The 27,506-nt window shown below is 44.3% G+C and overlaps 1 protein-coding gene across 6 annotated transcripts in view; it reads left to right on the forward strand.

Moving 5' to 3' along the window:
• Positions 1-27,506, forward strand: part of nphp4 (nephronophthisis 4) — a 591,121-nt gene that overhangs the window by 52,967 nt on the left and 510,648 nt on the right. For all 6 annotated transcript variants that reach the window (XM_038821764.1, XM_038821765.1, XM_038821766.1 and 3 more), the window contains exon 2: positions 6,709-6,861. In XM_038821764.1, the coding sequence (XP_038677692.1) occupies positions 6,709-6,861 (153 nt within the window). The remainder of the gene's footprint in view (positions 1-6,708; positions 6,862-27,506) is intronic.

A 27,506-nucleotide genomic window follows, 5' to 3' on the forward strand; every position in this document is an offset into this window, starting at 1 on the left:
TGCTTATGCTGTTTGCCATGCAAGTTGTCTGTAACTTCACCAGGTTGGCACCTCATTTTTAGGTATGCCTGGTGCTGCTCTGAGCATGCTCTCCTACACTCTTCATTGAAGAGTGATTCAAAAATTATATAATTTATTAAAATAGGTATAAAGCTATGTATTTGTAAAGTTTTGTGTAGCACAATGTTCATACATTTAGTTATTAAGGTGGATCACAGATTTCTTTAACTTATTTTCAGATTTGTATACCCAATTATATACTGCTTTAATAAAAATATACCTTTGATTGTTCCCCAGCATAGTTAACATGCATTCCTCATGTGTGGATGGTACTGTTAGTCTTTAACCCATGCTCGGAAACGCCGCATCTTTGTAGTGTGTGAGATTTGACTTTCTTAATGAGAATAGGATGATGCCCTTCATAAATACAAGATTTCCATTGCAGTATTTTCCAGTCATCTTGCATACTCTTTCCCTTGTTGCCGCATTCTTAATGGCTTTTACTTGTGAAGGATAAACCTCAGATTATGTAAATATATATAAAAAGCCGGAGTGGAATGACATGCTTCTCTCGCACACCAGGCCATTTGGCCCATCGAGTCCGCGCCGAAAAGACCAACCCATCTTAGCCCACACCTCCACCCTATCCACACAATCCAGTAACCCCACCCAACCTTTTTGAACACTATGGGCAATTTAGTATGGCCAATCTACCTAACATGCACATCTTTCGACTGTGGGAGGAAACTGGAGCACCCAGACGAATCGCACGCAAACATGGAGAGAACAGGCAGACTGCACAAACAGTGACCCAAGCCGGGAATCGAGCCTGGGACCCTGGAGCTGTGCTAACCACTGTGCTACTGTGTTACCCACTGTGCTACCATGCTGATCAACTGAACTTTCTTTCCCATTTAGAATACCATCACCTGGAAGCTCCCCTCCAAGCAACACACCATCCTGACTTGGAAATATATCGGCCGTTCCTTCACTATTGCTGGAACAAAATCCTGGAATTCCCTCCCTTGTAGCACTGTGGGTGTGCCTACACTGCACGGTTCACAGCAGTTCAAGGAGGCAGCACATACCACCTCTCAAGGGCAATTAGGGATGGCCAACAATAAACTGCTGGCCTCCCAGCAAATATTTTGCCTGACTTCACAGAACAAACAGAAAGCATCCCAAGAATAAGTAGAAAATAAAGAAGTAATAGGGAGGGAGGAACATCGCTCAAGAAAAGTACCAGGAACACTAATATATCAGGATATTGTATGGCTTGGAGGGGGAACTTGCATATGGTGGTCCCCATGCATTTGCTGCCCATGTCCTTCTAAGTCACAGAGGCCATGTGTTTGGATGGTGCTGTTGAAGGAACATGGTGAATTCGATACCACTGTGCATCGGTGGTGGAGAGACTGAATGTTTAAGGTGGTCAATGGAATGCCAATCAAGCGGGCTGTTTTGCCCTGGATGGTGTCAAGCTTCTTGAGTGTTGTTGGAGCTGCACTCATTCAGGCAAGTGGGGAGTTTTCCATCACACTCCTGACTTGTGCCTTGCAAGTTGTCTGTAACTTCACCAGGTTGGCACCTCATTTTTAGGTATGCCTGGTGCTGCTCTGAGCATGCTCTCCTACACTCTTCATTGAAGAGTGATTCAAAAATTATATAATTTATTAAAATAGGTATAAAGCTATGTATTTGTAAAGTTTTGTGTAGCACAATGTTCATACATTTAGTTATTAAGGTGGATCACAGATTTCTTTAACTTATTTTCAGATTTGTATACCCAATTATATACTGCTTTAATAAAAATATACCTTTGATTGTTCCCCAGCATAGTTAACATGCATTCCTCATGTGTGGATGGTACTGTTAGTCTTTAACCCATGCTCGGAAACGCCGCATCTTTGTAGTGTGTGAGATTTGATACAGATGGCGGACAGTGTTGTCTGTAAAATTCAGGTACTTCGACCAGTGTTTATTATTCAAACGTTTTACCCAGGTGCCCTTTTTTGCGAGATGAACAAAGGACAAACACAAGTTTACAATTCAACTCTAGTTTATTTTCAAACACAATAAAAAAGTTATCCCCCAAATTATCGCAACTAGAATATGCCTACTATTCTTAATACTATCCGTGCCGATCAACTGGATCGAGCTGCGGGTAATTTCTGAATCTTTGCCATTTTGGGGCCCTTTTTCAGTGCAGGTGGGTCTCTCAAACTGCTTCCTTCTGTCTTCTGGCCCACCGTTGAGTCTTCTCCGCTGCCTCTGCATCGAGTTTTCGCTGGGGAGGGTCGCTGGGTGTCGGATTCTTATCCCCCTCTTCGCTCCCTTCCAGAAGTTTCTCTGTCTCTCAGCCAATGAGGTAACAAGGGGGTTGCAGCACCCAATGGAGTTGCTGATTGCAACTCTGCAGGATACCAGGAACTCTCCCCAGAGGTCCATCCTTAGCCTCATTGTCTGCACGTAAACCTATCCCATATAAGGTGATCTAGGTGCCAGAACGTCTGGCTTCATCTGGGCAATCCACAACAATCAATGTATTTGAATGGGACCGATTATCTCCTGATGTCTTGTTTGCAGGGCAGCCTTGCCCTGACTTTCAGTTTCTGTTCAGTATATTCGAACTTGGATGTTAGAATTCCCATCAGGGCAGCCTGTGGTTCTGACTGTGGTTTTAATTTAAAATGTCCAATTCTTAATTTATAATGTCGAATTGTATGTCAGGCCTAAAATCCAGGCCATTGGCCATTTTACCACAAGCAGCTTTGGGGAATCAGGAGGTGAATTAGAGGGAATTCTATGTCTTTGACCTGCACATGTTGCCACAGTATTTTTACCACTAGTGGGTCTGCAAGGTGATTTTGAGGAGCCTTGACGAGTTTAAATTTGCAGTACACACTATGGATACGCGTGCATTAGGATAGCACAATATGGTTTTTATTGTATCATTAAAAAATATTTTTAATGATATTATTGAATAACCTTGCCTTATATTTTCAGCTTAATTGTTTTTACTCAATGTCTCAACTTTTCTGATGAAGGATTTGCCATTTTATGATACTTTTATTATAAAGGAATAAATAAATAATAATCTTGTAATGTTCCTATGGTGATTACAAGCAAAGCAGACAGAGGAACACTGATTTGCTATAGAATTTTCTTTCTATGTAAAAATGTGCCCCTTTGAACTTTTTCGGTAATTTTCTGGCATGCGACGGAATGGGGACTGTTCATGCAGTCGGACATGCCGGACCTCAGAATCCTCACCACATTTGAGGAATGGGCCCTGGAAGTTACGGAGGTTGCCGAAGACAGAGTGATCACCAACCCGGAGGTTGGTGTCTGCTGCAGAGATGATATCCCACCCGGATGGATTGTCACACGTGGGTTGTTAATGCCATACAGACTGACCCATCCCTCCCACTGATCATGTGTTCATTATCCCACAGGACCACCAGCTGACAACACCGGCCCATTCGGGGTGGTTCCCTCCCCTGCCGCACATGAGAATACCTCGGAGAAGAGCTCCGAGGATGCTACCACAGATGCGTCACAGCTGTCATCCCCACCCTTCAACAGTGCAGATACACGCACCTTGGTGGGCAATGTTATTGGGCAGGCTTCTGAGGCATGTTCTGGTGAGCACCACACAGTTGCAGATGCACATCGGGAGGAAGCAGTAAAGCCCAAGTGAGACAACAGCCGGAGGTCTGCTAAATCCCAGGATCCAGCCTGATGCTGAGCCTCTGGAAAAGGTTTACCTGGAGCTGATCCAGACATTAGGGTGCGGTCATGATATTCCGAGGGAGAAGTAAGCGACCCTCCAGCAGGTCCATTGCCGATTAGAAGAGTCCCAGAAGCTAAGGGTGCAGGATATAGTGCCGGCAGTGCAATACATGGAGGCCAACACTGCTGGATTGGTAACTGCAGTGGAGAGCCTGGTGCGTATCTCGGCAGCATGAGTGTAGGTTTCCAAGGCTTGGCTCAGTCGGTGATTGCCCTGGCCATGGACCGTGGTAGGCTGTCCGACTTGCTAAGGGATGTGACCTAGTACTTATATTTCCTTAGGAAACTAAGGAAATTTGGCCTATCTACATTGACTCTTACCAACATTTACAGGTGCACCATAGAAAACATCCCATCCGGCTGAATCACAGCCTGGTATGGCAACTGCTCGGCCAAAGACCATAAGAACGTACAGAGAGTCGTGAACACCATCCAGTCCATCACACGAACCCGCCTCCCATCCATTGATTCTGCCCACAACTCCCGCTGCCTTGGGAAAGCGGGCATTATAATCAAAGACCCCTCCCATCCGGCTTACTCACTCTTCCAACTTCTTCCATCGGGCGGAAGATACCAAAGTCAGAGAACACGCATTAACTGATTCAAAAACAACTTATTCCCCGCTGTTACCAGACTCTTAAACGACCCTCTTATGGACTGATCTGATCTCTCCGCACATCTTCTCTACCAACTAGTACCACACTCCTGTATGCTTTACCCGATGTCTGTGTCTATGTATTTACATTGTGTATTTTATGTTTGCCCTATTTGCCCTATTATGTCTTTTCATGTACGGAATGATCTGTCTGAGCTGCATGCAAAACAATACTTTACACTGTACCTCGGTACACGTGACAATAAACAAATCTAATCCAGCCAGTGGGGCAGACAGGGAAGGACTAGGGTTGCCCCTGGAAAGGGTACCAGAGGTTGACATGGAAGACCCCCGCACGGTTGCCCACCCCAGCAGAACCCACCACTCCAGCTCTGATTTCTCCCACGCCCCTCCAGTTTCCCCCCCACCCCGAGCACAGGGGCAGCAAGCCCAGCACCCCCGGACTCAGTGTCTATGAGCGAAGATGGCTACTCACGTCCTCGGGTCCTTACAGCAGCCCTTCCGCGAGGTTCACATTTTTCAAAAGGAGTACTAATTGGCACCACTTACTGGGGAGACCGCTGCATCGCTGCAGGCCGTTGGATATAGGGTGGCCCCGCTAATTGTATGGAAATAGGGCTTAAGTGGTGATTATTGGTTTGTCGTCACACTATGGCGGGATCCCGATTTCGCCTGTGGAAGTGGGCTAGTAGCATTGCAAATGGTCTGGTGCCTGGCGCGGTTCCCTGGCCTCTCCCGCTATTCACCAGCCTTATTGCGCTGTCGCATAAGCGCAACAAGGCCATTGAATCCTGCCCTTTGTTTCCCTCACCGAGAAAAGAACAAACCGACTGTTGCCTCTATCAGTGAAGTGAACAGGCCACTTTGAGTTATGCAAAATCTGCCCAGATTTATTTAGCTGCTAGTTTGTCCCCATCTTGTTTGATTGATTGATTTTTACTTCTCACTGGAGAAAAACCTTGTCTACTCTTTGCTCACCCCGTATGAAGAAATATAACCAAAGGCAATGTCAGTCTGTTGGCTCAGAAATGTAATGAGGATATTTAATTCCTACAGTGAATAAAATAAGACTGGAACATTTTGTCCGATGAACATGCAACTTGCTTAACAAACAAGGCCGTTGATTTAATTCTCTCACAGGTATTAATTGTTGATCATCAAGTTTATAGATTAGAGAGCACACTCCAGATACATTGGGAATTGTGACTTCAGCAAATGTCTCTTCAGTTTTCACCCAATTGATTGCAGAATTTACCAAAATGTTCTGATGATTTCTACTGGCCCTGTGTGTAATCTTTTGCTGTACTGGTTTACAAATTTTTAATAGATAAATCAGTTATTAGTTTTGATGGTTTTAAAATAACCTTGACACCTGCGGATCGAGTGACATTTAACATGATTTGGACTGTTGTCACAGGCTGAAATAGAGGTGAATCTTGTACAATGTAAAAGGATGGGTTGTTGGTGTGCCCCAGGGGATCTGTATTGGGCCCTCTTGTGTTCATCCTGATGAGCTGATTGTCCTATGCTGTGAATTCTCCAAATCTATGCAATGATTTGGTGAAATCACAGCTGCTTGAATCTGGAATGAAGTTTTTTCTCCAGCTTTGTGCCACATTTTGATAATTTAAACCTGCTGAGCTGGAATGAATGGTTTAGCTCACTCAGCTAAATCGCTGGCTTTTAAAGCAGACCAAGCAGGCCAGCAGCACGGTTCGATTCCCGTACCAGCCTCCCCGGACAGGCGCCGGAATATGGCGACTAGGGGCTTTTCACAGTAACTTCATTGAAGCCTACTCGTGACAATAAGCGATTTTCATTTCATGAATTATTTTAAAATTCACTGATGGAATGGGACATAGATGCCGCTGGCAAAACCAGCGTTTGTTGCCCATCTTGAATTGTCCTTGACTTGAGTGGATTGCTGGGCCATCCAAAGGCAGTTAAGAGTTGAGCACATTGTTGTAATCTGGAGTCAGATGCAGACCAGATCAGGTGAAGATGGCACATTTCCTCCCCTCAAGTACATTAGTGAATCAGTTGGGCTTATTGCATCAGTGCAGTAGTTTTTATGGTCCCCATTACCTCAAACTAGTTTTTTTTTCCAGATTTATTTAATTAATTGTATTTAATTTCCACAGCTGCGCTGGTGGGATTTGAACTACTGTTCAGGCCTCTGGATCACGAGTTCCAGTAACATAAGCACTATGCTACTATTGTCTTTAAATCTTGACATGAATTTTAGCTGCATTAATATATCTGATTGCAATTATATTCATCTCTTTTGTTTTCTCTTCCAGAGTTTAATGGAGGGAGTGGCGAATGTCCAGTGTCAGCTGAGACTCACCCTCTTTGATACTACATACTCCCATTTCTTTGGCAGAACCTGGAAGAGTTCTCCCCAGCCCATAGATCGTGTCCATGGCCAGCCAGCCAAAGTGCTCTTCAATCAGGTAGGAAAGCATTCAATGAATATCATTCCCAGAGGTTTTTCTCACCTTGTATTATGGTTGACATTGTAGCTGCTCTGATTTACTGAAGATAGGTTGGAGGTATATTTTGCCGTGGCCAATTTTGTGTACTGTCTGAGCTCAACCTAGCTTGGTCACACATGGGACATTGTTGCCAAAATGATTTTTCTTTGGCGTGCCAAGGTAAGGCTATCAGTTTGAAGGATGGAATTCTTCTCAAGCCAAACATGACTCTCTCGGAGGTAGAGTGAAGTTCCCTCTACTCTGGCCCACCAATCTATTTTAATCTAGCATCTCAGACGAACATTTCTTACTTGTTCCCCCTCCTGCAGATATCTTTATAAAAAGTTCATTTTTGCAGGATGTGGGTTTTGCTGGCTAGGCCAGTGTTTGTTACCCATCCTTAATTGTCCTTGGGAAGGTGGTGGTGAGCTGCCCTCTTGAACAGCGGCAGTCCATATTGTGTAGGTACACCCACATTGCTGTTCGTGAGTGAGTTCCAGGATTTTGACCCAGTGACAGTGAGGGAATGGTAACATATTTACAAGTCAAGATGGTGAGTGACTTGGAGGAGAATTTCCAGGCGGTGGTGTTCCCAGGTATCTGCTGCCCTTGTCCTTATAGATGGTGATGGTCATCTGTTTGGAAGGTGCTGCCTAAAGAGCCTTGGTGAATGTTGTGATATGCATCACTGTAAATACACAAGGGGTTAATGTAAATACACTATGACTAAGTAAACACTAGAGGGAGCACCAGAGACATCATGACATGCAGACATACAGCTAATGAACACATAGAATAGGACACGACCAATGGGCAGTAAAGACACCCAGAGGTGACACTACCACAATGGGGCATTACACACCCCATAAATAAGGACAGGGCACACATGCTCTGTCTCTTTCCACAGGCGACACTTAGAGAGTAGGACAGGGGCAGATCAGAAGCATCACACCCACCACGTGGCTTAGAGCAGACTGGTTAGTTAGACTGAGTTACTATAGCAAGATAAGCAGGAGAGTCAAACTCATAGAGAACTGTGCTAATGGTTCAATAAATCACATTAAACTTACTTCAAAGTCTGGAGTATCTTTTGGTCAAAGCTGCATCAAGTTGCAGCCTGTGTTATCCCTGAGTACATAACACAACAGTGAGTTCTTGCAGTGCATTTTATAGATGGTACACACTGCTGCTACTGTGCGTAAGTGGTGGAGAAAGTGAACGTTTGTGAAAGAGGTGCCAATCAAGCAGGCTGCCTTGTCCTGTATGGTGCCGAGCATCTTGAGCGTTGTTGGAGTTGCACTCATCCAGACAACTGGCGAGTATTTAATCACATTCCTGCCTTACGCCTTGTAGGTGGACAGGCTTTGTGAAGTGCTGACTATTAAGACTATTCTATCCACTCAAGTGTGTGAAATGCTTGAAAAATAACGAGCAGCTTGAGCCACTGTACACATACACAAAGTGAGGACGTTCGACTTGGATACTACCATAATGTTTCATCATGTACTGAGCTGCATAAAAATAGTGGACACTAACAAACATTTGGGACTCAAGTGATCTTGCTGAAAAGGGCCACTCTGAATGGTCAAGGGATTAGTTCACAGATAAATCCTTGATGAGGCTCTGGCTCGTAATATAGAGATACTTATCTCCTGAGTATAGTTAATGCTGTATTTTATATTCATTATGATTATTATTCAGACTAATCTCTGTCTCCTGGACTCACGTACCTGCCACATAAGTGAAAAGACAAAGATTATCCAATATGGCCCTCCTTGCGTTGACCTGATTAGTCTTTAGTATGCTCCTGGATTCATGCTAGTAATTTTTATCTAGATAGCTCTTTGTGTGGTTTTCACCTCAATTTCATTTACCTCCTAGTTGTTTCTAATATCATCTGTTGAAATCCCACCAATTTCTCTCCCGCGACCCCCAACATTTAGCACGAATGCACGATGAGAGCATACTTGCTTGCCAGGACCAGATCCTCATCGATGTGGGGGCTATAATGGCAATGAACGATTGATTGTGGTTGAGAAAGTCACGACTACAGCTACTTTTGAAGGCTCTTTGGCCAGAATTGCTGGCCCCAAAAACATATGGGCAAAGATGCCACACTGAAATTCATCAGCCCTCCAAAGCCGGTATCTTATTGACACTAAACATGAGATGGGCCCCCCTCATCAGTTTCTGCTGATGATCTAAACTCTGGTCTATGAGCTGGGTTCAAGATTGTTGAAAGAGCTACTTAATGTGTACAGTCAACAGTTCCTGTCTCCCTTTTGGTGACAGTTTTCGTACCACTGGGTACTCCTGCAGCAGTGCTGCATTTGAAATCGGAGTCCCAGTTGCACTGTGGAAGCTGGAGTTAAATATGTTAACTAAGTGCCCTGACTCGCAAAGACAGGACACTTTGATGTCCCATATATCCATTGGGGTAAAAAGGCATAGGGTGCATGCACGGGGAGCTGGAGTCACATTTTGTATAGTTTAAAACCAGCCTCCCTGCCCATTCAGTCCTCGCCATCGAGGCTTCAGAGTTGGCACAAATAGATTTCTCCCCAGTAATTCAGATTGGGTTGCCATAACTGGCCACCTTTTTGTCAAGTGTTCCCTGCTGATGTTCCTGTGATTTGCCTTGGCATATTTTACACAATATAAATGCTAGTTGTTGTTGTTTACTGGCTGTGTAATACGTCGACAGTGGATGGCTAGAAGTGGAATAAGTGACACTTGTCACCTTAATTAACACACAGTAGCCGGAAATGACACTCAGTCTTCAAACATGGACATAGAAACATAGAAAATAGGAGCAGGAGGCGACCTTCAGACCTTCGAGCCTACTCCGCCATTCATTATGATCATGGCTGATCATCCAGCTCATTATCCTGATTCCCGCCCCCACCATATCCATAGATCCCATTCGTCCCAAGTGCTGTGTCTACCTGCTTCTTGAAGACTTAATCATGTCTTGGCCTCAACTTTTTTTGGTAGTGAATTCCACAGGCTCACCACTCTCTGGGACAAGGAAATTCTCCTCATCTCAGTCCTAAATAGTCTACCCGGTACCCTCTGACTGTGGCCTCTGGTCCTGGACTCCTCCACTATTGGGGACTTACTTCTTGCGTCTACTGTGCTAATCCTGTTACCGTTTTATAGGATTATATGAGATCTCCCCCTCATTCTTCAAACTCCAGCGAATACAATCCTAACCAAATCCTCATGCGTCAGTTCTGCCAACCCAGAAAACAGTCTGATAAACCTTCTTTGCACTCCCTCTATAGAATATCCTTCCTCAGATAAGGAGATCAAAATTGCACAATTCCAGCTGTGGCCTCACCAAGTCCCTATATAATTGCAGCAAGACATTTCTGCTCCTGTACGCGAAGGCCAATATACCATTTGCCTTCAACAGCTGTATGCTGACCTTCAGCGACTGGTGTCCGAAGACACCCAGATCTCATTGCACATTTCCCTTTCCTAATTTATGGCTATTTAGATAATAATCTGCCTTCCTGTTTTGCCACCAAAATAGATAACCTCACATTTACCAAAATGATACTGCATCTGCCATTCATTTGTGCATTCACTCAACTTGTCCAAATCACACTGAAGGATCTCTGCATCCTCCTCACAGATCCCCCCCCCCCCCCCCCACCTAGCTTTGTGTCATCTGTAAATTTGGCGATGTTAACATTTAGTTCCCTCAATGTTTATGAAAACATCACCACTAACATGCAATGTACCATGACAAAATGTCAGTTTAGCATGACAAGAGGTCAAATTCAAGCTTAATAGTAAGAATGCGTCGGACTATTTGCAAGGCTGTCAGGATTACTTGAGACACTTCTGCTATAAAAGCAGCGCTGTGGAATTGGGAACCAATGATGCAAAATGTATGTTTCCACATGTTCTTTGGTTCTCAACAACTGATTATATGACATTTAGTTTAACCAAACGTGAAGAATTAAACTGAAGAGCTTGTGTATTATTCCGAAAGGTTGCTCAATTCATTAATTAAATTTGCTGAAACAATTTATTTTTGTTTCCAGTGTTTTCAGATCGAGCCCGACGACTCAGCAGCCTGTGCGATAATTGCAACATTTCCTTTACATGTATTCCTTCACTGATAATTTCCTGAATGTGAATTTTATACTGCAGTATTTGTTTCAAGTTCAGTAGTTACTCTTTATCTCTGCATTTCTCCAAGATTTTAGAGACTGTCACTGTATTCAACACTTCGCAGTGGATTTTACTGTTTTCAAGCCTTGAGAACTTCTATTTAATTTAAAGCAATGCTCTGGTTCCCCCCTCTATCATCAGCAGGATACAGGATCTCACCTCTCTGATGCTTCCTTTTCAGGCTGAAAAGCTCATGTTTCTCTAGTCTTTCCCCAAAAAGATCCCTTTGACATCAGCAATGCGTTTCATTGCCGTTTTCTGCGCTACTTCTAGTACTTTACCATGTCTCCTTTTTCAGTGACCAGAACTGGTGCAGTTTTCAGATGCGTTTTGACTGGAGCCCAATACCAGTTTGATTGCAACTTCCTCTGATTTATGTTCCATCTTTTCTGCTATGTAGCTCAGGAGTTTTTGGCTTAGTTGATTGTTGCTCTGCATTGGTTAAAGGTGCTGAGCATCAGATCTACTATGACCCCGAGATGTCTTTTAACTTCAACTCCATATACGTCACCAGCATTCATGGAGTTTGTCTGACATGAATTTTTCCTTCCTATATGTGGTTTATGCTTGTTTGCATAAAATATTGTTTGCAGTTATTCTCAACGTTTACGTATTTTGACAAACTCAATCTGTAATTTCTGAGTCGATTCCTCCTATTTGGTATCATCTGTCTCTAGTATATGTGTAACTATGCTGAATATTAATCCGTGTTTTTGCCAGGTAATGAATAAGAGGGAGATTTGAAAAGAAAACTATTGATTTGAAGGGGTGGGGGTATTTTCCCTGTGTTTGTGAGAGCACTGTCTTGACCTTTTGAGCATGATGAAAAATGTCTTAATTGAAGCCACTTTTGGCAATACGGGTGAAATTGTACAAACAAACGACTTGGTGCTTTGGTATGAAAGCAAAATAGTGCGGATGCTGAAAGCCTGAAATAAAAGCAGAAGATGCTGGAAATATTCAACAGGACAGACAGACCTGGAGAGAGAAACTGCGATGATGATCCATCATCGGAATGTGTACTCCCTTTCTCTCCCCATAGATGCTGCCCGTCCTGCTGATGTGAAAACATAGATTTTTGAAGCCTCAAGCCATCGCTTAATTACTTGCCTGCTCGTGAAAGAAACAAACCATAGCAGATACTGGCACTACAAGGCAAACTGTGCCTCTCCAGATGGAAGTGCAGGAAAGGATTACTACATTAAATATCCTCACTAAAGGTTGATTGACTAATCCATGGTGTACATGTATGAGTTTGAGAAGAGTAAACTAGGAGCAATTGTGCATCTTCACCACCAACATTCTGAGAAAGAAGACCAGAAAACTCAATCCTACACCAGCCGGAGGAATACAGGACAGATTAACTCTCTGTGGCATACAGCTTAGTGTAGAAAGTTCAGCTCATTGCTGCATAATAATAATAATATTTATTGTCACAAGTAGGCTTACATTAACACTGCAATGAAGTTACTGTGAAAATCCCCTAGTCGCCACATTCCGGTGCCTGTTCAGGTACACATAGAGAGAATTCAGAATGTCCAAATTACCTAACAGCACGCCTTTTGGGACTTGTGGGAGGAAACCAGAGCACCCGGAGGAAACCCATGCAGGCACAGGAAGAACGTGCAAACTCCACACAGACAGTGACCCAAGCCAGGAATCGAACCTGGGACCCTGGAGCTGTGAACATAAGAATTAGGAGCAGGAGTAGGCCATCTGGCCCTTAGAGCCTGCTCCGTCATTCAATGAGATCATGGCTGATCTTTTGGGGACTCAGCTCCACTTTCCCGCCGGAACACCATAACCCTTTATTAATTTATTCTTCAAATAACTATCTATCTTTATCTTGAAAACATTTAATGAAGTAGCCTCAACTGCTTCACTGGGCAGGCAATTCCATAGATTCACAACCCTCTGGGTGAAAAAATTCCTCCCAAACTCAGTCATAGATCTCCTTCCCCTTATTTTGAGGCTATTCCCCCTAGTTCTGCTTTCACCTGCCAGTGGAAACAACCTCCTCGCTTCTGCCCTATCTATTCCCTTCATAATTTTATGTTTCAATAAGATCCTCCCCATCCTTCTAAATTCTGACCTGTACAGTCCCAGTCTACACAACATCTCCTCGTAATCCAACCCCCTCAACTCTGGGATTAACCTACTGAATCTCCTCTGCACACCCTCCAGCGCCAGTATGTCCTTTCTCAGGTAAGGAGACCAAAACTGAACACAATACTCCAGCTGTGGCCACACTAACACCGTACACAGTTGCAGCATAACCACCCTAGTCTTCAACTCCACCCCTCTAACAATGAAGGACAAAACTCCATTCGCCTTCTTAATCACCTGTTGCACCTGTAAACCAACTTTTTGTGACTCATGCACTAGGACACCCAGGTTCCTCTGCACAACAGCATGTTTGAATTTTATCATTTAAATAATAATCCTTTTTGCTGTTATTCCTACCAAAATGGATAACCTTACATTTGTCAATATTGTATTCCATCTGCCAGACCCTAGCCCATTCACTTAAACTATTCAAATCCCTCTGCAGACTTCCAGTGTCCTCTGCACTTTTTGCTTTACCACTCACCTTGGTGTCGCCTGCAAACTTGGACACATTGCACTTGGTCCCCAACTCCAAATCATCTATTTAAAGTGTGAACAATTGTGGGCCCAACACTGATCCCTGAGGGACACCACTAGCTACTGATTGCCAACCAAAGAAGCACCCATTAATCCCCACTCTTTGTTTTCTATTAATTAACCATCCCTCTATCCATGCTATTACCTTACCCTTAACACCATGTAAATTTATCTTATGCAGCAACCTTTTGTGTGTCACCTTGTCAAAAGCTTTCTGGAAATCCAGATATACCACATCCATTGGCTCCCCGTTGTCTACCGCACTGGTAATGTTCTCAACAAATTCCACTAAATTAGTTAGGCATGACCTGCCCTTTATGAACCCATGCTGCGTCTGCCCAATGGGACAATTTCTATCCAGATGCCTTGCTATTTCTTCCTTGATGAGAGATTCCAGAATCTTCCCTACCACCGAAGGTAAGCTAACTGGCCTACAATTACCCACTTTCTGCCTACCTCCTTTTTTAAACAGTGGCGTCACGTTTGCTAATTTCTAATCTGCCAGGACCACCCCGGAGTCCAGTGAAGCAACAGTGCTACCCACTGTGCTACTGTATAGCATCCACTATATCACAAGGTTGGTTGGAATTTGAAAGTAGAACAGGAAGACTGTCTCATGCAAAGATTCTGACTTTGGACCGCTTTCTATGGAAAATTTATAGCTTTTTGCACGTAAGCATTGATTGTTTTATGGGATCTAAAAAGACATTCTATGAAATTATTCATAGTAAATTCAGAGACACAGGGTTTAAATCCCACCATGGCAGCTGGTGGAATTCAATTAACAATCTGGAATTGAAAACTATTCTGCATAACGATAACCATGAAACTATCATTACTTGTTGTCAAAACCAATATGGTCCATTAATGTCCTTCAGAGAAGAAAATCTGCCATCCTTACCTGGTCTGGCCTACATGTGACTCCAGATTTGCTCTCTGAAATGCCAAGCCATTCAGTTCAAGGGCATCAAATGTTGGCCCAGCCACCGACATCCCACAAATGAGTAAATAGTTAAAAAATCATTTGGTTAATTTTCATTGGGGATAAAGAAAGTTTGAAGGAAGGGACTTGGCGGTACCCTTCCCGAAAGACAAAATGGTTTTAAAATGTTCTTGGGATTTGGGTATTAATCATTGATCATCTCCAGTAAATTGCCCTGTGAAGAGTGTGGTTGGCCTTCTCCTTAACTCACTGCAGTACTTGCTACCACACGGGTGGATCAAAGTGAGAACTCAGGATTTTCTGCATCCCCTGCGGTGTGTTTCGCAGCAACAGAGGCGGTATGCCTTTGCTGATCCTGCCACCGTTGGCGGGACCTAAACATCCCGATGTCAAGAATGACTGTAAAATTCCTGCCAAGGTTACTGACCCTGTGAAAGGAATGGCACCGTATATTTAAGTCGGGGCAGTGTGTAACTTGGAGGAGAACCTGAAGGTGATAATAGTTCTGGAGCATTACTGCTTTTCCTCTCTCATGCTAGCCATTGCAAGGGAGTGAGGTGTGTTAAGTTATCTTGGTGAATTGTTGCAGTGGATCTTATATTGTTTGGTGCACTGGATTGACCTATCTCTACTCATCAGAAATATTGAACCTTTTCAGATCTAGCTTGAATCCCACTGTGTTTACATTTAAATATATTTGGGGAGATATTGGGATAGAGGATCTGTCCCCTTCATCTCAGAATTGACTTCATTAAGTTGTTACCACAACATCACATGACACTTTCACTTAGCCATCAGAAGTCACTTTTTTTAGCCATTCTGTGCTCTCTCTTTGGTCAGGTACATCACAAATTACTGCATGGGAAACATATTACAATTACAAATGTTTGAATAAATTGAGGATATTGTCAACAAGTCAAATCAGAGATTATTGCTACAATGCACATAATTCTGGTACTTTTTCCAGAATCTACAGACTTGGAGCCACCCAGGGCAGAAAGTTCCCAGCCAGGTGAGGGCAGGATTTGGTTTATGCGGGTTGTCAAGTATCTGAAATTGATGTCAGATTGAGGTTCCAATATCATCTCATCCTCTTCCAGCTTTCCCTGTGGTGGGATGAGAGTCTTAACAGTGAACCCCCGTGGATCTGGCGGGAAAGTAGTTAAGGTTATATAAAAGGCAAAGAAGAGCCTTTTTCACCAGCGGGTGCATAGTTTCCGCACTGTGACTTTAACTCACCAGGGTCACCAAGGCAAGTACACAACAGAAAGAACTTTTTCAGTGAAACTGACTAACTGTGAAGGCTTTCATCATTTACACGGAGGAACTCCAGTCATGGCCATTGAGAGACTGCTGTTAAAAGCAATCCTTTTCCTCAGAAAGTGGTTTTACTGCATGATAGGTGCAGTCCTATCCAATTCCTTCCACTTCCTTGGAAGGCACTTCAACCTGTCTAGCACTGCATTAACCGTTATGCTACCGACAAGGTATCAGAGCAACTCCATCTTCTATCCCTGCTGAAGTACAAGAGCAAAAGACTCATCATACCCCAATTGATCTAGCAGTACGAACAACACCTGTAGAATATCAGGTGCCTTCTCCTCTGCCACAAGCCTTTCCAGAGGGCAGATAGGATGGATACTAGGATTCAACTCTAGAACACACAGTCTATAGGTAGTCACGACACATCAGGAGGCTCGGGTTCTCACAGCAGGCCGCTGCTGACATCTGCAGCCTCCTGGAGTTAGAATTATTTTCCACTGGACCAAGTGGACACATTACCAATGGCTGACAAGGTGCCAGTCACTGAAGCATGTCCCGCTCCTGGGTCTCTATCTTGCCCCAAGTTGTGGGCTCTTTTTTCTTGGAAAGAGAGAAAGTAGAGAATTATGTATTTATAATGGCTTTTGTTGAGAGGAGGGAAGGACACCATTTATGGAGTGTCCCTGTGAGGCATGGGCATGAGAAGGCAGTAGGCTGAGGGTGCCTGTGAGTATTGGATGTGTGCTGGATGGGGATATGAGCTGCCTACCGAGAGAGAGGAATGAGTGTCCCTTTAAGGTGTATTGATTTTAAGCATGCTATGCAGGAGAACGCTGGGCAAATCAGAGTGTGATACTTGGCACATGAAAGTGTTATGCCATTCGCCTGTCATATCCTCCTGAGATCCTGGATTCTCATGGTTCATTGTCTGCAGGTTGGAGGGACCACACACCTCTGCTGCTGACTTCCTCAACCACTTCCATCCACACCTATTTGTTTGGAGAGGTTGCCTCCTATCCTTGGAGGAGCTCACCTCACTGCAGCCCTACAGATCCCAGAGCAAGATCTCCAGGTAAAAGTGAGAGACCTGGTGCTGGTGGACAGGGGGAGTGGACTTTCCCAGGTCTCCGCTCCATTTCTGCGGTAGCTGCAGTATCAAAAAATCCAAGTGCTGGGAAGACCTTGTAACCCGTGCCATGGTCCCTTTAATTAGAAATCCTTTCTTTGACAAAATAGAAATATGATCTGCCCATCCTCCCTATTGTTGGGTAACCTGAAGGGGGGATGCTTTGCAAAAGAACCTCAGTAGAGCTCACTCATTAGGAAATCAGCCAGGTTCCTGACCCAAAAATGGTCAGGGCCTAATTCCATAAGTTTCCATCCCAAGTTTCAGAGAAAATAACTTGGTATTAGTACCAACTCTGGGATGGAAATACTTAAATTATTTTCATTCACCTGCTGAAGGAGCTGCGCTCCGAAGGGAGTGATTCGAAATAAACCTGTTGGACTTTAACCTGGTGTTGTAAGACTTCTTACTGTGCCCATCCCAGTCCAGCGCTGGCATCACCCCATTATAAATTATTTTAGCTATAAGTATCTTGGTAACTACAGCTCTCAGGGAGGGAGTTGTGAGAGTGACCATTGCTGAAATTTAAAAATTTTTGTCAAATTTTGACATTGCTTAATGGTTTCACAACGTAATTGGAAAAAGTTCTGGTGCAGATCCATTATCACTGTATGTTATACCATTTATAACACGTTTTAGCTGCTGTGGTGATTCACACTTAATATCTAAAGTGACAAATGGAAGTGTGGGTATCCCTAAAACCTTCCCCACAGCTCTACAATGATGAGTGTATAATTATACCACAAGTGTGAAACTGGGCTTAACAGACCAGGAAAACTTCGGGTTGAATCCCGTGCTCATACTGATCTTCATTGTGGAATCAAATCTTCATACCCTTGACTTAACTAAAATGTCCACACGTAGCTGAATAGAGCTTTGCATATAAGATTGGCTTAAACTACCATTCATATCAATCTATTAGAATAAGCCTGATGCTTTTGATTTTTAAATTATGTGTCAGTGTATAGGTACATGGGTTGTACGATATGCCCATGGTGTACTGGGCTCCCTCTGAAATTTGGATCAAATGCAGATGCATACACAATGCATCATGCATTGCGAATGTAGCTAGGTTTGCAGTGATTACTCAGGGCAACCCTTGTGCCAGAAGGTTAAGTGCATAATCAGCTTCAGCCACTTGTCTTCCGCCTGGAGAAAAGCCAATGTTGTGAAGATGATGATGTGGGAATTGAGAATTAAGAGCTGAATGAGATGATGGCAGTCCATCAGAGAGGACAATCGATACACAGAAAATGGAGAAGATGGGTAATAATGAGAAGGAGACTGAAAAAGGAGACTGAAAAAATTAGAAGAAACAAATGTAATAAATTATGCCACTGCATTTTTTTTTCTTTGTGCCTTACTCTACCTTTTCTCAGCGTCATTGTGCGTTTAGATTGATTATAATGTGTTATCACTGATGCCACTAATTGATCTACCCACCTTCATTGCTTTTGTACATAATTTCAGTACTTCGTTGTTGCACCTTTGCACTGCATCTCATCTGTATGCTTACTTTTTGTTTGGCTACATCAGCCAACTAAATACCTGATGGTTAAAATGTTTATAATCAATTTTCCTGTATGGCCTGAAAAATTTTATACCAAACACTGAAACTGAAACACTTAAATAACACCCTGCTGGAATTGGTTAGGAAATTTAGCTACCTTCGGCCAGGGTGACAGAGAATTTGTCCCTTGAATGCAGAACTTGGAGCCCGCTACCACTTTTGGTGACACACGAAGTGCACATGGAATAACATCAAGCTGGCCCTTAGGAGCAACCTGATGGTTAATAAGCCTATGTTCTTAGCACCTTATTGTATGGCTGTGAAACATTATGACTTAAAACTATCAAGAAAATGAGCTCAATTTCAATTTTTGCTGTCTGAGGTGCATTATGGGTATATTCTGACAGGACAAAATGGCCAATGTGGCAGCCTTCCCATAGCATTCATCAAGCAGAGGTGGCTTTGTTGGCCCTTGCACATTAACAAGATGAATGACAATTGCATACCTAATTACTTTCTGTATGGTGAGTTAGCTGAAGTCAAGACGATCAGAAGGATGCCTAAAGATCTGCTTAAAGAATGCTTGCAAGCATGACAGGAGGACCTGAGACATCGATTATCACTAGCTGATAACAGAGGAAAATGGCAGCACCTCCTGTAGGTTGACGTGCACCACCACAATGACCACTGGCTACAGCGTCTTGCCAACAGTTCCCAAAGCCGAAAGCAACAAACCACAATGGCAGGCACATGCTTCAAGTGCAACACTTGAGAGGCAGGTTCTACCACAAGAATTGGCATCTTCAGCCATCATAAAGGTGCACCAGAGGAAAGACATCCCATCTGAAATGGAATTCATTTCTGCGCGTCCATTATCTTCCATAGGTGGAAGAATGTTGGAATTGAGCTGTCCAGCCTGTAGCTACTAATGTCCTTGCGTGAAGCTTCTCCCAAAATGTCATTCTCACTTCAAGGAAATCTTCAATAATTTCACAGATATATATATGTATAGTATATAGTCCCTGTACATTTTTACTCAGATTAAATTAACTTATATTGTGAGGGACTCCAGAGCTAGGGAGCATTGTTTAATAATAACAGTTCTCAAGAGTTGCTAATCTTTGGAATCCTCATCCCGAGAGAGTACTGGAGGCTCGGTCTTTCAATAAGGCTGAGTTAGATAGATTTTGATCTACAAGGGAGTCCAGAGTTATGGAGGGCAGGCAGGAAAGTGGAGTTCAGGCCACAATCAGCCATGATCTTATTGAATGTCAGGGCAGGTTAAGTAGGCCGAATATGATATTGGTTTCAAATGTATCATTCTTTAATGTATTGAGCCAATCCAAATACCAATCCATGTTTTATAAAGTCTTTCTATTTTTGTCAATATCCTCATGCTTCATGCTTCCTTCATGTTGACAACGATTTTTATGACAACAAGATTCTTGGTAGTCACTGTAAATGAGCTGGCCTTAAGATTATTTGACTGTTGGGATCAGTTTTAACTCCCAGAAAGTTTTGGATGGGTTGAGAAGAAAATCTGCTTACAGGCATAGGTGTAAACCCGCCCGAAGTTAAAGAGTGTTTAATGACAGCATGTTGACAAGCAACAAAATAGAAAGTTGTGGGACTTCTGGTGACGGCGGGTGGGAGGCAGCCGCTCAATGGAGGGCTCCCGTTCGGGAACAGCATTTTCGGGGCTTTAAGCCCGGGCCCAGGGTCCACTGAGGCGGCAAAAGCAGGGAGAAGGCACAGAGGAGGCACAGTGAAGGCACAGTAAAGGAAAATGTCGAAGGTGAGCAAAAAAGCAGCCGTAAAAAAAACAGCTGAAGGTCTGTCGGGGAGTGGAAAGGTCACCAAGGAAAATGGAGGCTGGAGCACCAGGGGAGGCCGCATTGCTTACGGCTGAAGAAATAACTAAGGTGATGGCTGCGGAACTCGAAAGGCAGTTTACAAAATATATGGAGACAATGAGGAAGGAGATGAGGGAGGTTTTGAATGCTGGTGGAGGAGGCGATTTCCTCGGTGATGACGGTGGTGGCGAGCGCAGTGGCGGAGGTGCGGGAGCATGGGGAGGCGCTGAAGAAAGGGGAAGAGACATTATTGCAGCACGGTGAGCAACTTGCCTCGATGGGGAAGGAGATGCGGAAGGTGCTGGAGATTAACACGGATCTGCGAGGAAAAATGGAAGACCTGGAAAACAGATCCAGGCGACAGAATTTGAGGATTGTGGGGCTGCCCGAAGGAGTTGAAGGGCCGAGGTCGACTGAGTATTTTGCCATGATGCTGGCGAAACTATTGGGGGAGGGGGAGGATCCCTCCCGGTATGAACTGGATCGGGCTCATCGGTCGTGGAGGCCTGTACCAAAGGCGAGTGAGCCGCCAAGGGTAATGACTCTGTGCTTCTGTAGGTACAGTAAGAAGTCTTACAACACCAGGTTAAAGTCCAACAGGTTTGTTTCAAACACGAGCTTTCGGAGCGCAGCTCCTTCTTCAGGTGACTGGAGAGGTATCTGTAGGTACAGTGTGAAGGAGAAGGTCCTGTGCTGGGCCAAGCAGAAGCGGGTGGTACAGTGGGCTGGAGCTGGTATACGTGTATACTAGGACTTTACGGTGGAGCTGGCGAGGCGAGCTGCTTTCACCCGGGTGAAGAGGGCACTGTAGATTAACAAGGTGCAGTGCGGCATTGTATATCCAGCGAAGCTGAGAGTGACTTACAAACTCAAGGACTATTATTTTGGAATGGCGGAAGCAGCGGAGGAGTTTGCGAAGGCAGAAGGACTGTGGCAGAACTGAGAAATTGAGAATTGGCCACGTGCCGATGTAACCTCAGGACTGTATTTTCTTCTTCTTTGTTTCACCGCGTGTGGGCGTAGGGGCTAAAGGAGCTAATGTTGTATATATTTGGACAAGGAAAGTGATGGGGCTTTCACTTGAAGTGAGGGCTCTTTGGGGTGTAGGTGGATATGCGGGGTTTTCTGGGCTTTCCTAGGGCCGGGCAAGGGGGAAAGGGACCCGGGCGGGGGCCTCCACGCTGGCCGCTTTAAGCCGGCCAGTGAACGGGAGTAAGGTGGGGGGAGGGGCTGCGGCCATCGGAGCCTGGCAGAACAGGGTCCGAGTGGTCTAGCCGGGGTGGAAAGTTGGGGGGGAAGGAACCGAGGTTGGGGGAAGGAGTTTTACAAGAGGTAGTGGACGGGAGGAGTTGGAGAGGCGGGGGGGGGGGGGGGGTGTTTACAACTCTTGGATATCATGTACATGTACGGTACTCTTTCAGAGGTTGGATGGCGTTGAGTGTGGTGGGGGGGGGGGGGGGGGGCCGGCGGCGGCGGCAGTGGACTCTGTGGTGACCATGGGAGGTCCCGGACTCCTTTTTCTTTTTCTCCTTTGTTTTTTGTTTCCACCATGGGAGGGTTTGTTTTATTGGATGCATATATTGACAGGTGGGCTGTTGTTTGGGGTGGTGAGAGGATGGGATCATTGTTATTGTTAAGGGGATTGATTTTGTATTTGTTACAGTTTACTGTCTGTGGGTGGGGTGTAAATTTTGCTGCCAAGGATACAAAATGACTTCCGCTCCTTCTCCTATTCAGTGCAGTGCAGACTTTCCATCGGCCTAATCGAATATGGATTCGACACTTGAATAGGAGTCTGGAGATCAGTTCTTTTGTCAGAATCTGAGCGACTTTGGCAGAACCCAAACTGAGCATCTGTGAGCAGATTATTGCTAAGTACCACTTGATTGCACTGTTGATGACTCCCATCACTTTTCTGATGATTGGTAGTCGACTGATCGGTCTGTAATTGGCTGGGTTAAATTTGTCCTGCTTTTTATGTACAGACATACCTGGGCAATTTTCCACATTGTCGGGTAGATGGGTGGATGCCAGTGTTGTAGATGTACTGGAATAGCTTAGCTGGGGGCGCGGCAAGTTCTAGAGTACAAGTCTTCAGTACGATTACCAGAATATTGTCAGGGTCTATATGTAGCCTTCACAGTATTCAGTGCCTTCAGCCGTTTCTTTATAAAACGTAGGGCGAATCGAATTAACTGAAGATTGGCATCTGTGATGTTGGGGACCTCTGGAGGAGACAAAGATAGATTATTCACTTGATATTTCTCAATGAAGACTATTGCAAATGCTTCAGCCTTGTCTTTTGCGCTCATGTGCTAGGCTCCCCCATCATTGAGGATATCGATATTTGTGGAGCCTCCTCCAGTGAGTTGTTTAATTGTCCACCACCATTCATGACTGGATGTGGCAACACTACAGAGCTTAGATCTGATCCATTGTTGTAGGATTGCTTACCTCTGTCTACCACTTGCTGCTTATGGTGGTTAGCATGCAAGTAATCCTGTGTTGTAGCTTCACCAGATTGGCACTACATTTTTTGGTGTGCCTGGTGCTGCTCCTGGAATGCCCTCCTCCACTCTTTATTGAAGCAGGTTGATCCCCTGGCTTGGTGGTAATGGTACAGTGATGGAGCTATCATAGAATCCCTGATGTACAAGGAGGCAATTCAGCCCATCGAATCTGAAGCTAACGTCCGATAGAGCACCTTAACCTCAGTACGCTCCCCGCCCTGCCCTCAGATGGAGGACTTTGTAGTGTGGACAAGGCTGGGCTTGCCATTGTAGTTTCCAATGCTGAGGAGGATACCGAATTGTCTGTCCCGTTCCGTTTTATTGACTTTATCGTGGTTTGATGTAACATTTGAGAGGGCATTTAAGCGTCAGCCACGTTGCTGTGGAGTCATATGTAGGCCAGAGCAGGTGAGGACGGCAGATTTCGTTCCCTAAAGGACATCGTGAGCCAGCTGGTTTTTTTTACGACATTTGACATCATTCGACTTTTAATTCCAGATATTTATTGGATTCAGTTTCCACCATCTCCCATGGCTGGATTCAAACCCCAGTCCCAAGAGTATTATCCTGGGATCATCAGTCTAGCATTAATACCACTACGCCGTTGCCTCCCCTGCATGGCAAGGTGATCCAGGTGAAGAATTACGCAATTTTCTTCAGGAAGCTAAGTTTCTACATGGGTAATCAGGGTCTATTGTATGTGTCATCCCAAAGTTACCACACTTCACTTTTCTTGTAAAAAATATTCTTCACTTGAGTATTTTACAAAATCCTCTCCTGTGCAACTGATTTTAAAGTGATACTCTTGTTAAACAAATAAGTCTGGATTTTGCATTGTGTGTAATGGTCAGGTTAACAATGCTCACTGTTATTCTGGAATGATTTGGACAGTAATCTCCGGAGTACAAACATGCATAGTTAAACAGGAAAATCAGGATGTTGCAAGTTAGTCTGCTGTGCCACAGTGCCTTGGTCAACATTGAACGCAATGTAAAAGTGTGAATGTGATACTTTCCGATTAATAGCCCACTAAACGTGCCAGATAAAGTTAGGGCTGGTGCATTCAGGTGTTAGTGGATTTTTAGAGCTGTGGTCTGTCATAATTACTGTCAAACATTTGTTATGGCCATGGAAAATTTAATTTTATAGGTATGGAGTCTCTTTTCTTCTGAGTTTGTGGTTGGAGATTTAGAAACTTAAAAAAAAACTTTCTCTGTCTCTATTATCTGTCTCTTTTAATTCCATCGTTCCTTTCCAGTCTTTATTCTGCTGTCTGTACTTGATTTAAATCTAATTGATGTTTCCTACTTAGACTCTGCATGTCTCAGTGAAAATTCTTCAATCTGATTGAAGAGACTCGCTGTTAGTTGTCCTGCTTACAAATGCACAAATAACCTGTACTAGGCGCCATGCTGAATCAGATGTTCAATGACAGCAAGTCTCAGCTCAAAAAGCCCGTGAAAGCTCTGAGGACAGTTATCAGTGGGGAATAGCGAATGCAGAATCAATGTCACAAACCGTATTCAACAGGCATGAGTGCATTTATTTATTATTTCCAGCAATATACAATGGCATAGGAAATATCCAGCAGGTGCATTCCAATCCAATTTGATGCTGACATTGTGAACATATGGCATATTCAAATTAATAATGTGGAGAATTTAGGGTCTCTTTTTCTGAAGACTGTTGAACACCTGCAATCCAGAACTTTGAAGACTGTACAAAGGCACTTCTGTTCACTAGCTCTGAGAGAATGGCACTTAAGCACCGACTTGTGGCCTTTGAGCATCATGTCAAACTTTTTAAGGTGAGTCTACTGAGTGGGAGTTCAACTGGAGTCCATTTCCTGTTGCTCCTTCCACTGGCTGAATTCCTGAAAGGCTTGTGTGTTGAATGCACAGTAGCTGCATGAGGTGTTTACAATGGCAATAACAATGAAGTAACAACAGGAAGCTTTTGAGTCACTATGTTGCACAGTGGACCCTGTTTTGTTATGCTCTTGACGTAGCATAAGCTGCTTCCTTGATGTGCATTCTGACAAAGGAAGGTTCAGACTTGGAGATAGCTTTAACACATTTATTAAACTGTTAACAATTCTCCTACTTGGATTCGACTCTCCTGTTAATCCTGCTATAGCTACTCAGACTAATGAACCAGTCTGCTACAATCCACGTGGTGGGTGTGATGTGTTTCAATCTACCCTATCTGTACTCACTAAGTGTCTCCACTGGAAAGAGAAAGATCAAGTGTGCTGTGTCCTTGTATGTGGGTAGCCCCCATGTGGTAGTGTCACCTCTGTGTGTGTCTTGACTGCCCATTGGTCGTGTCCTATCTAACTGACCTATTGGTTGAATGTCTGTGTGTCATGATGTCTCTGGTGCTTCCTCTAGTGTTTATCTAGTCTAAGTGTATTTGCATTAACCCCTAGTATATTTACAGTGATGCATATCACCACATCCCCCCTTTTTTCGTGTTACATATTTTCTGTGCAGTGTTAAAGTAAGTTGAACAAACTAGGTAGATAAGTGATGAAATGTACAAATCATGATGACAGTGATTATTAAACAATAAGTCCAAATCATATGTATGAGTCCAAAGTTCACTAATTATTATGGTCGAGTGGCTTTCTTGTTTGGCTGGTGAGTTGGTGATTCGATGGTGGCATGTCCTTGTGAACGCCGTCAGTGTTCCTGTGCTTAAGGAACCAAGAAGTGGTTAAATTACTTAGTTCTCTGAGGTGGACTCTTTCTTTCTTTCGATGCTCGCGGTGGTAATTCTTGATGGCATTTGTCCTGAAAGCCAGGTTGGCTGTTGGTAATGCAGCAAACGTGAATTGGCAAGATGCATCGTCCTGCCATGGTATGTCATTGTACTGAGCTGAGCAGCAACAGTGTCCCGCATTTGCAGAGTTGTACCATGTTGTACCAATCATAGTTCCATTGGTGTTGTTTTTGTCGTGCTTGTTGTCGCCGCTGTTGCCTTTGGTATGCTTCTTGTTATTGTCTTTGATGCTGTTGTTGTGTTGGTTGGTTTTGTTGTCGTGTTTGCTGCGCTCAAGGACAACACTCTGTGGATAATATGACTCCTTCACACAGTTACCCGTGTCGCGTCCTTTGTGGCATCTGCTGTTTCCTTGAGCGTGCCATCACTGAGTTTGCGGCGCTCCCCGTCTGGAGTCATGTCCAGCTTACGTGATTCAGCTTTGGCTTGTCGATGCTCCCCGTCTGGAGCCCTTTCTGGTTCACCTGAATCAGCTTTGGTTTCTTAATGCTCCCCAGCTGGAGTCATTGCAGGTTTACTTGAGTCAGCTGAGGTGTCTTGATGCTCCCCGTTGGGAGTCATTTCAGGTTCACTTGAAGCTTCTGAGGTTTCTTGATGCTCCCCATCTGGAATCAAAACTTTCAGGAATGCATTTTCTTGTTGAGAGGGTCGAGTGGATGAGGTTTGAATTAACGTGGTGTCACTGGAGTCACCAGTAGTCTCACCCTGATTGTCGAGTGCCTCTGTACACACTAGCTGAGGTCTGTCATGTTTCACATCTGGTATGGGAAGTGGGATGCCGTCGTCAGTTGTCGCACATACAGTGGGTAGAGCCTCAGTGTCTTCTTGTCATTCACTTGAGCTGAGTAGACTGTCGGAGTCTTCTTCTGGTGGCTCAAACAATCTGGGTGGACTGTCATAGTCGCTTCGTTGTTCACGTGAGCGTGGTAGACTGACATAGTCTTTTTGCTGTGTACTTGAGCGTGGCAGACTGTCATAGTCTTTCTGTTGTTCACTTGAGCGTGGCAGACTTGGATCATCTGCTGCTGGTTGCTCAGAGGAGGTTGCTAGACCCTGATGGTCTTGTTCATGCAAGAACTGCGCTCTGCAGTCTTGCATTGCTTCTATCGTGGAGGCTGTCCACAGGCTCGCTGTGGAGGCTTGTGTCACTGGAGTTACTTTCTGTGTGGAGACGTGCAGTTGTCTCACTGTGGAGTCTTTCATCGCTTTCTGTGTGGAGGCTGGGATCCATCGTGGTGCATGGACCACTCTATGTGGCAGCAGGCTGCTCTCTGTGGACTTGTATCACTCTCTGTCTCTTGGCGTCCGGCCGCAGCATAATCCTGCACTCACGAGTCGAGATGTCATATATGCTGGGCTGAAGATTCCCCAATCCGAAGAACTCGTCGTCGGGGTCTTCAATGTACAACACCTCTAGTTGCGGTTCGGATTTGGTACTGGGGTCGCCACGTCCAATGATGAAATCTTCACCTGAGTGGTAGTCTTCTAGGACCATATCATCACTTTTTGTGTCGGAGCTGGCATTGGGCTCGCGATGTCCAAAGAAGAAATCAAGGTCTGAGTCGTAGTTTTCAAGGACTGTATCATCTCTTTGGGTGGTGCTAATTGCTTGTTGCAGAGTTCTGCGGAGGTTACTTTCAGCTACTGGTCGAAGTTCAGGCATTGTGCTGTCGTTCCAGGTGAAAGAATTTTGTTTTGAGCTTTAAATGTTTTTTTTCTTGTTTTGGGACATTTCCCCTTTAAGTGGGCGTGGTCCGGGGCCTCTGACATCACGAAGCTTGTGACGTAGAGCGTAGGAAGCGATTGCGCATGC

The sequence above is a fragment of the Scyliorhinus canicula genome, chromosome 16, assembly GCF_902713615.1.
Source record: "Scyliorhinus canicula chromosome 16, sScyCan1.1, whole genome shotgun sequence".
NCBI lineage: Eukaryota > Metazoa > Chordata > Chondrichthyes > Carcharhiniformes > Scyliorhinidae > Scyliorhinus > Scyliorhinus canicula.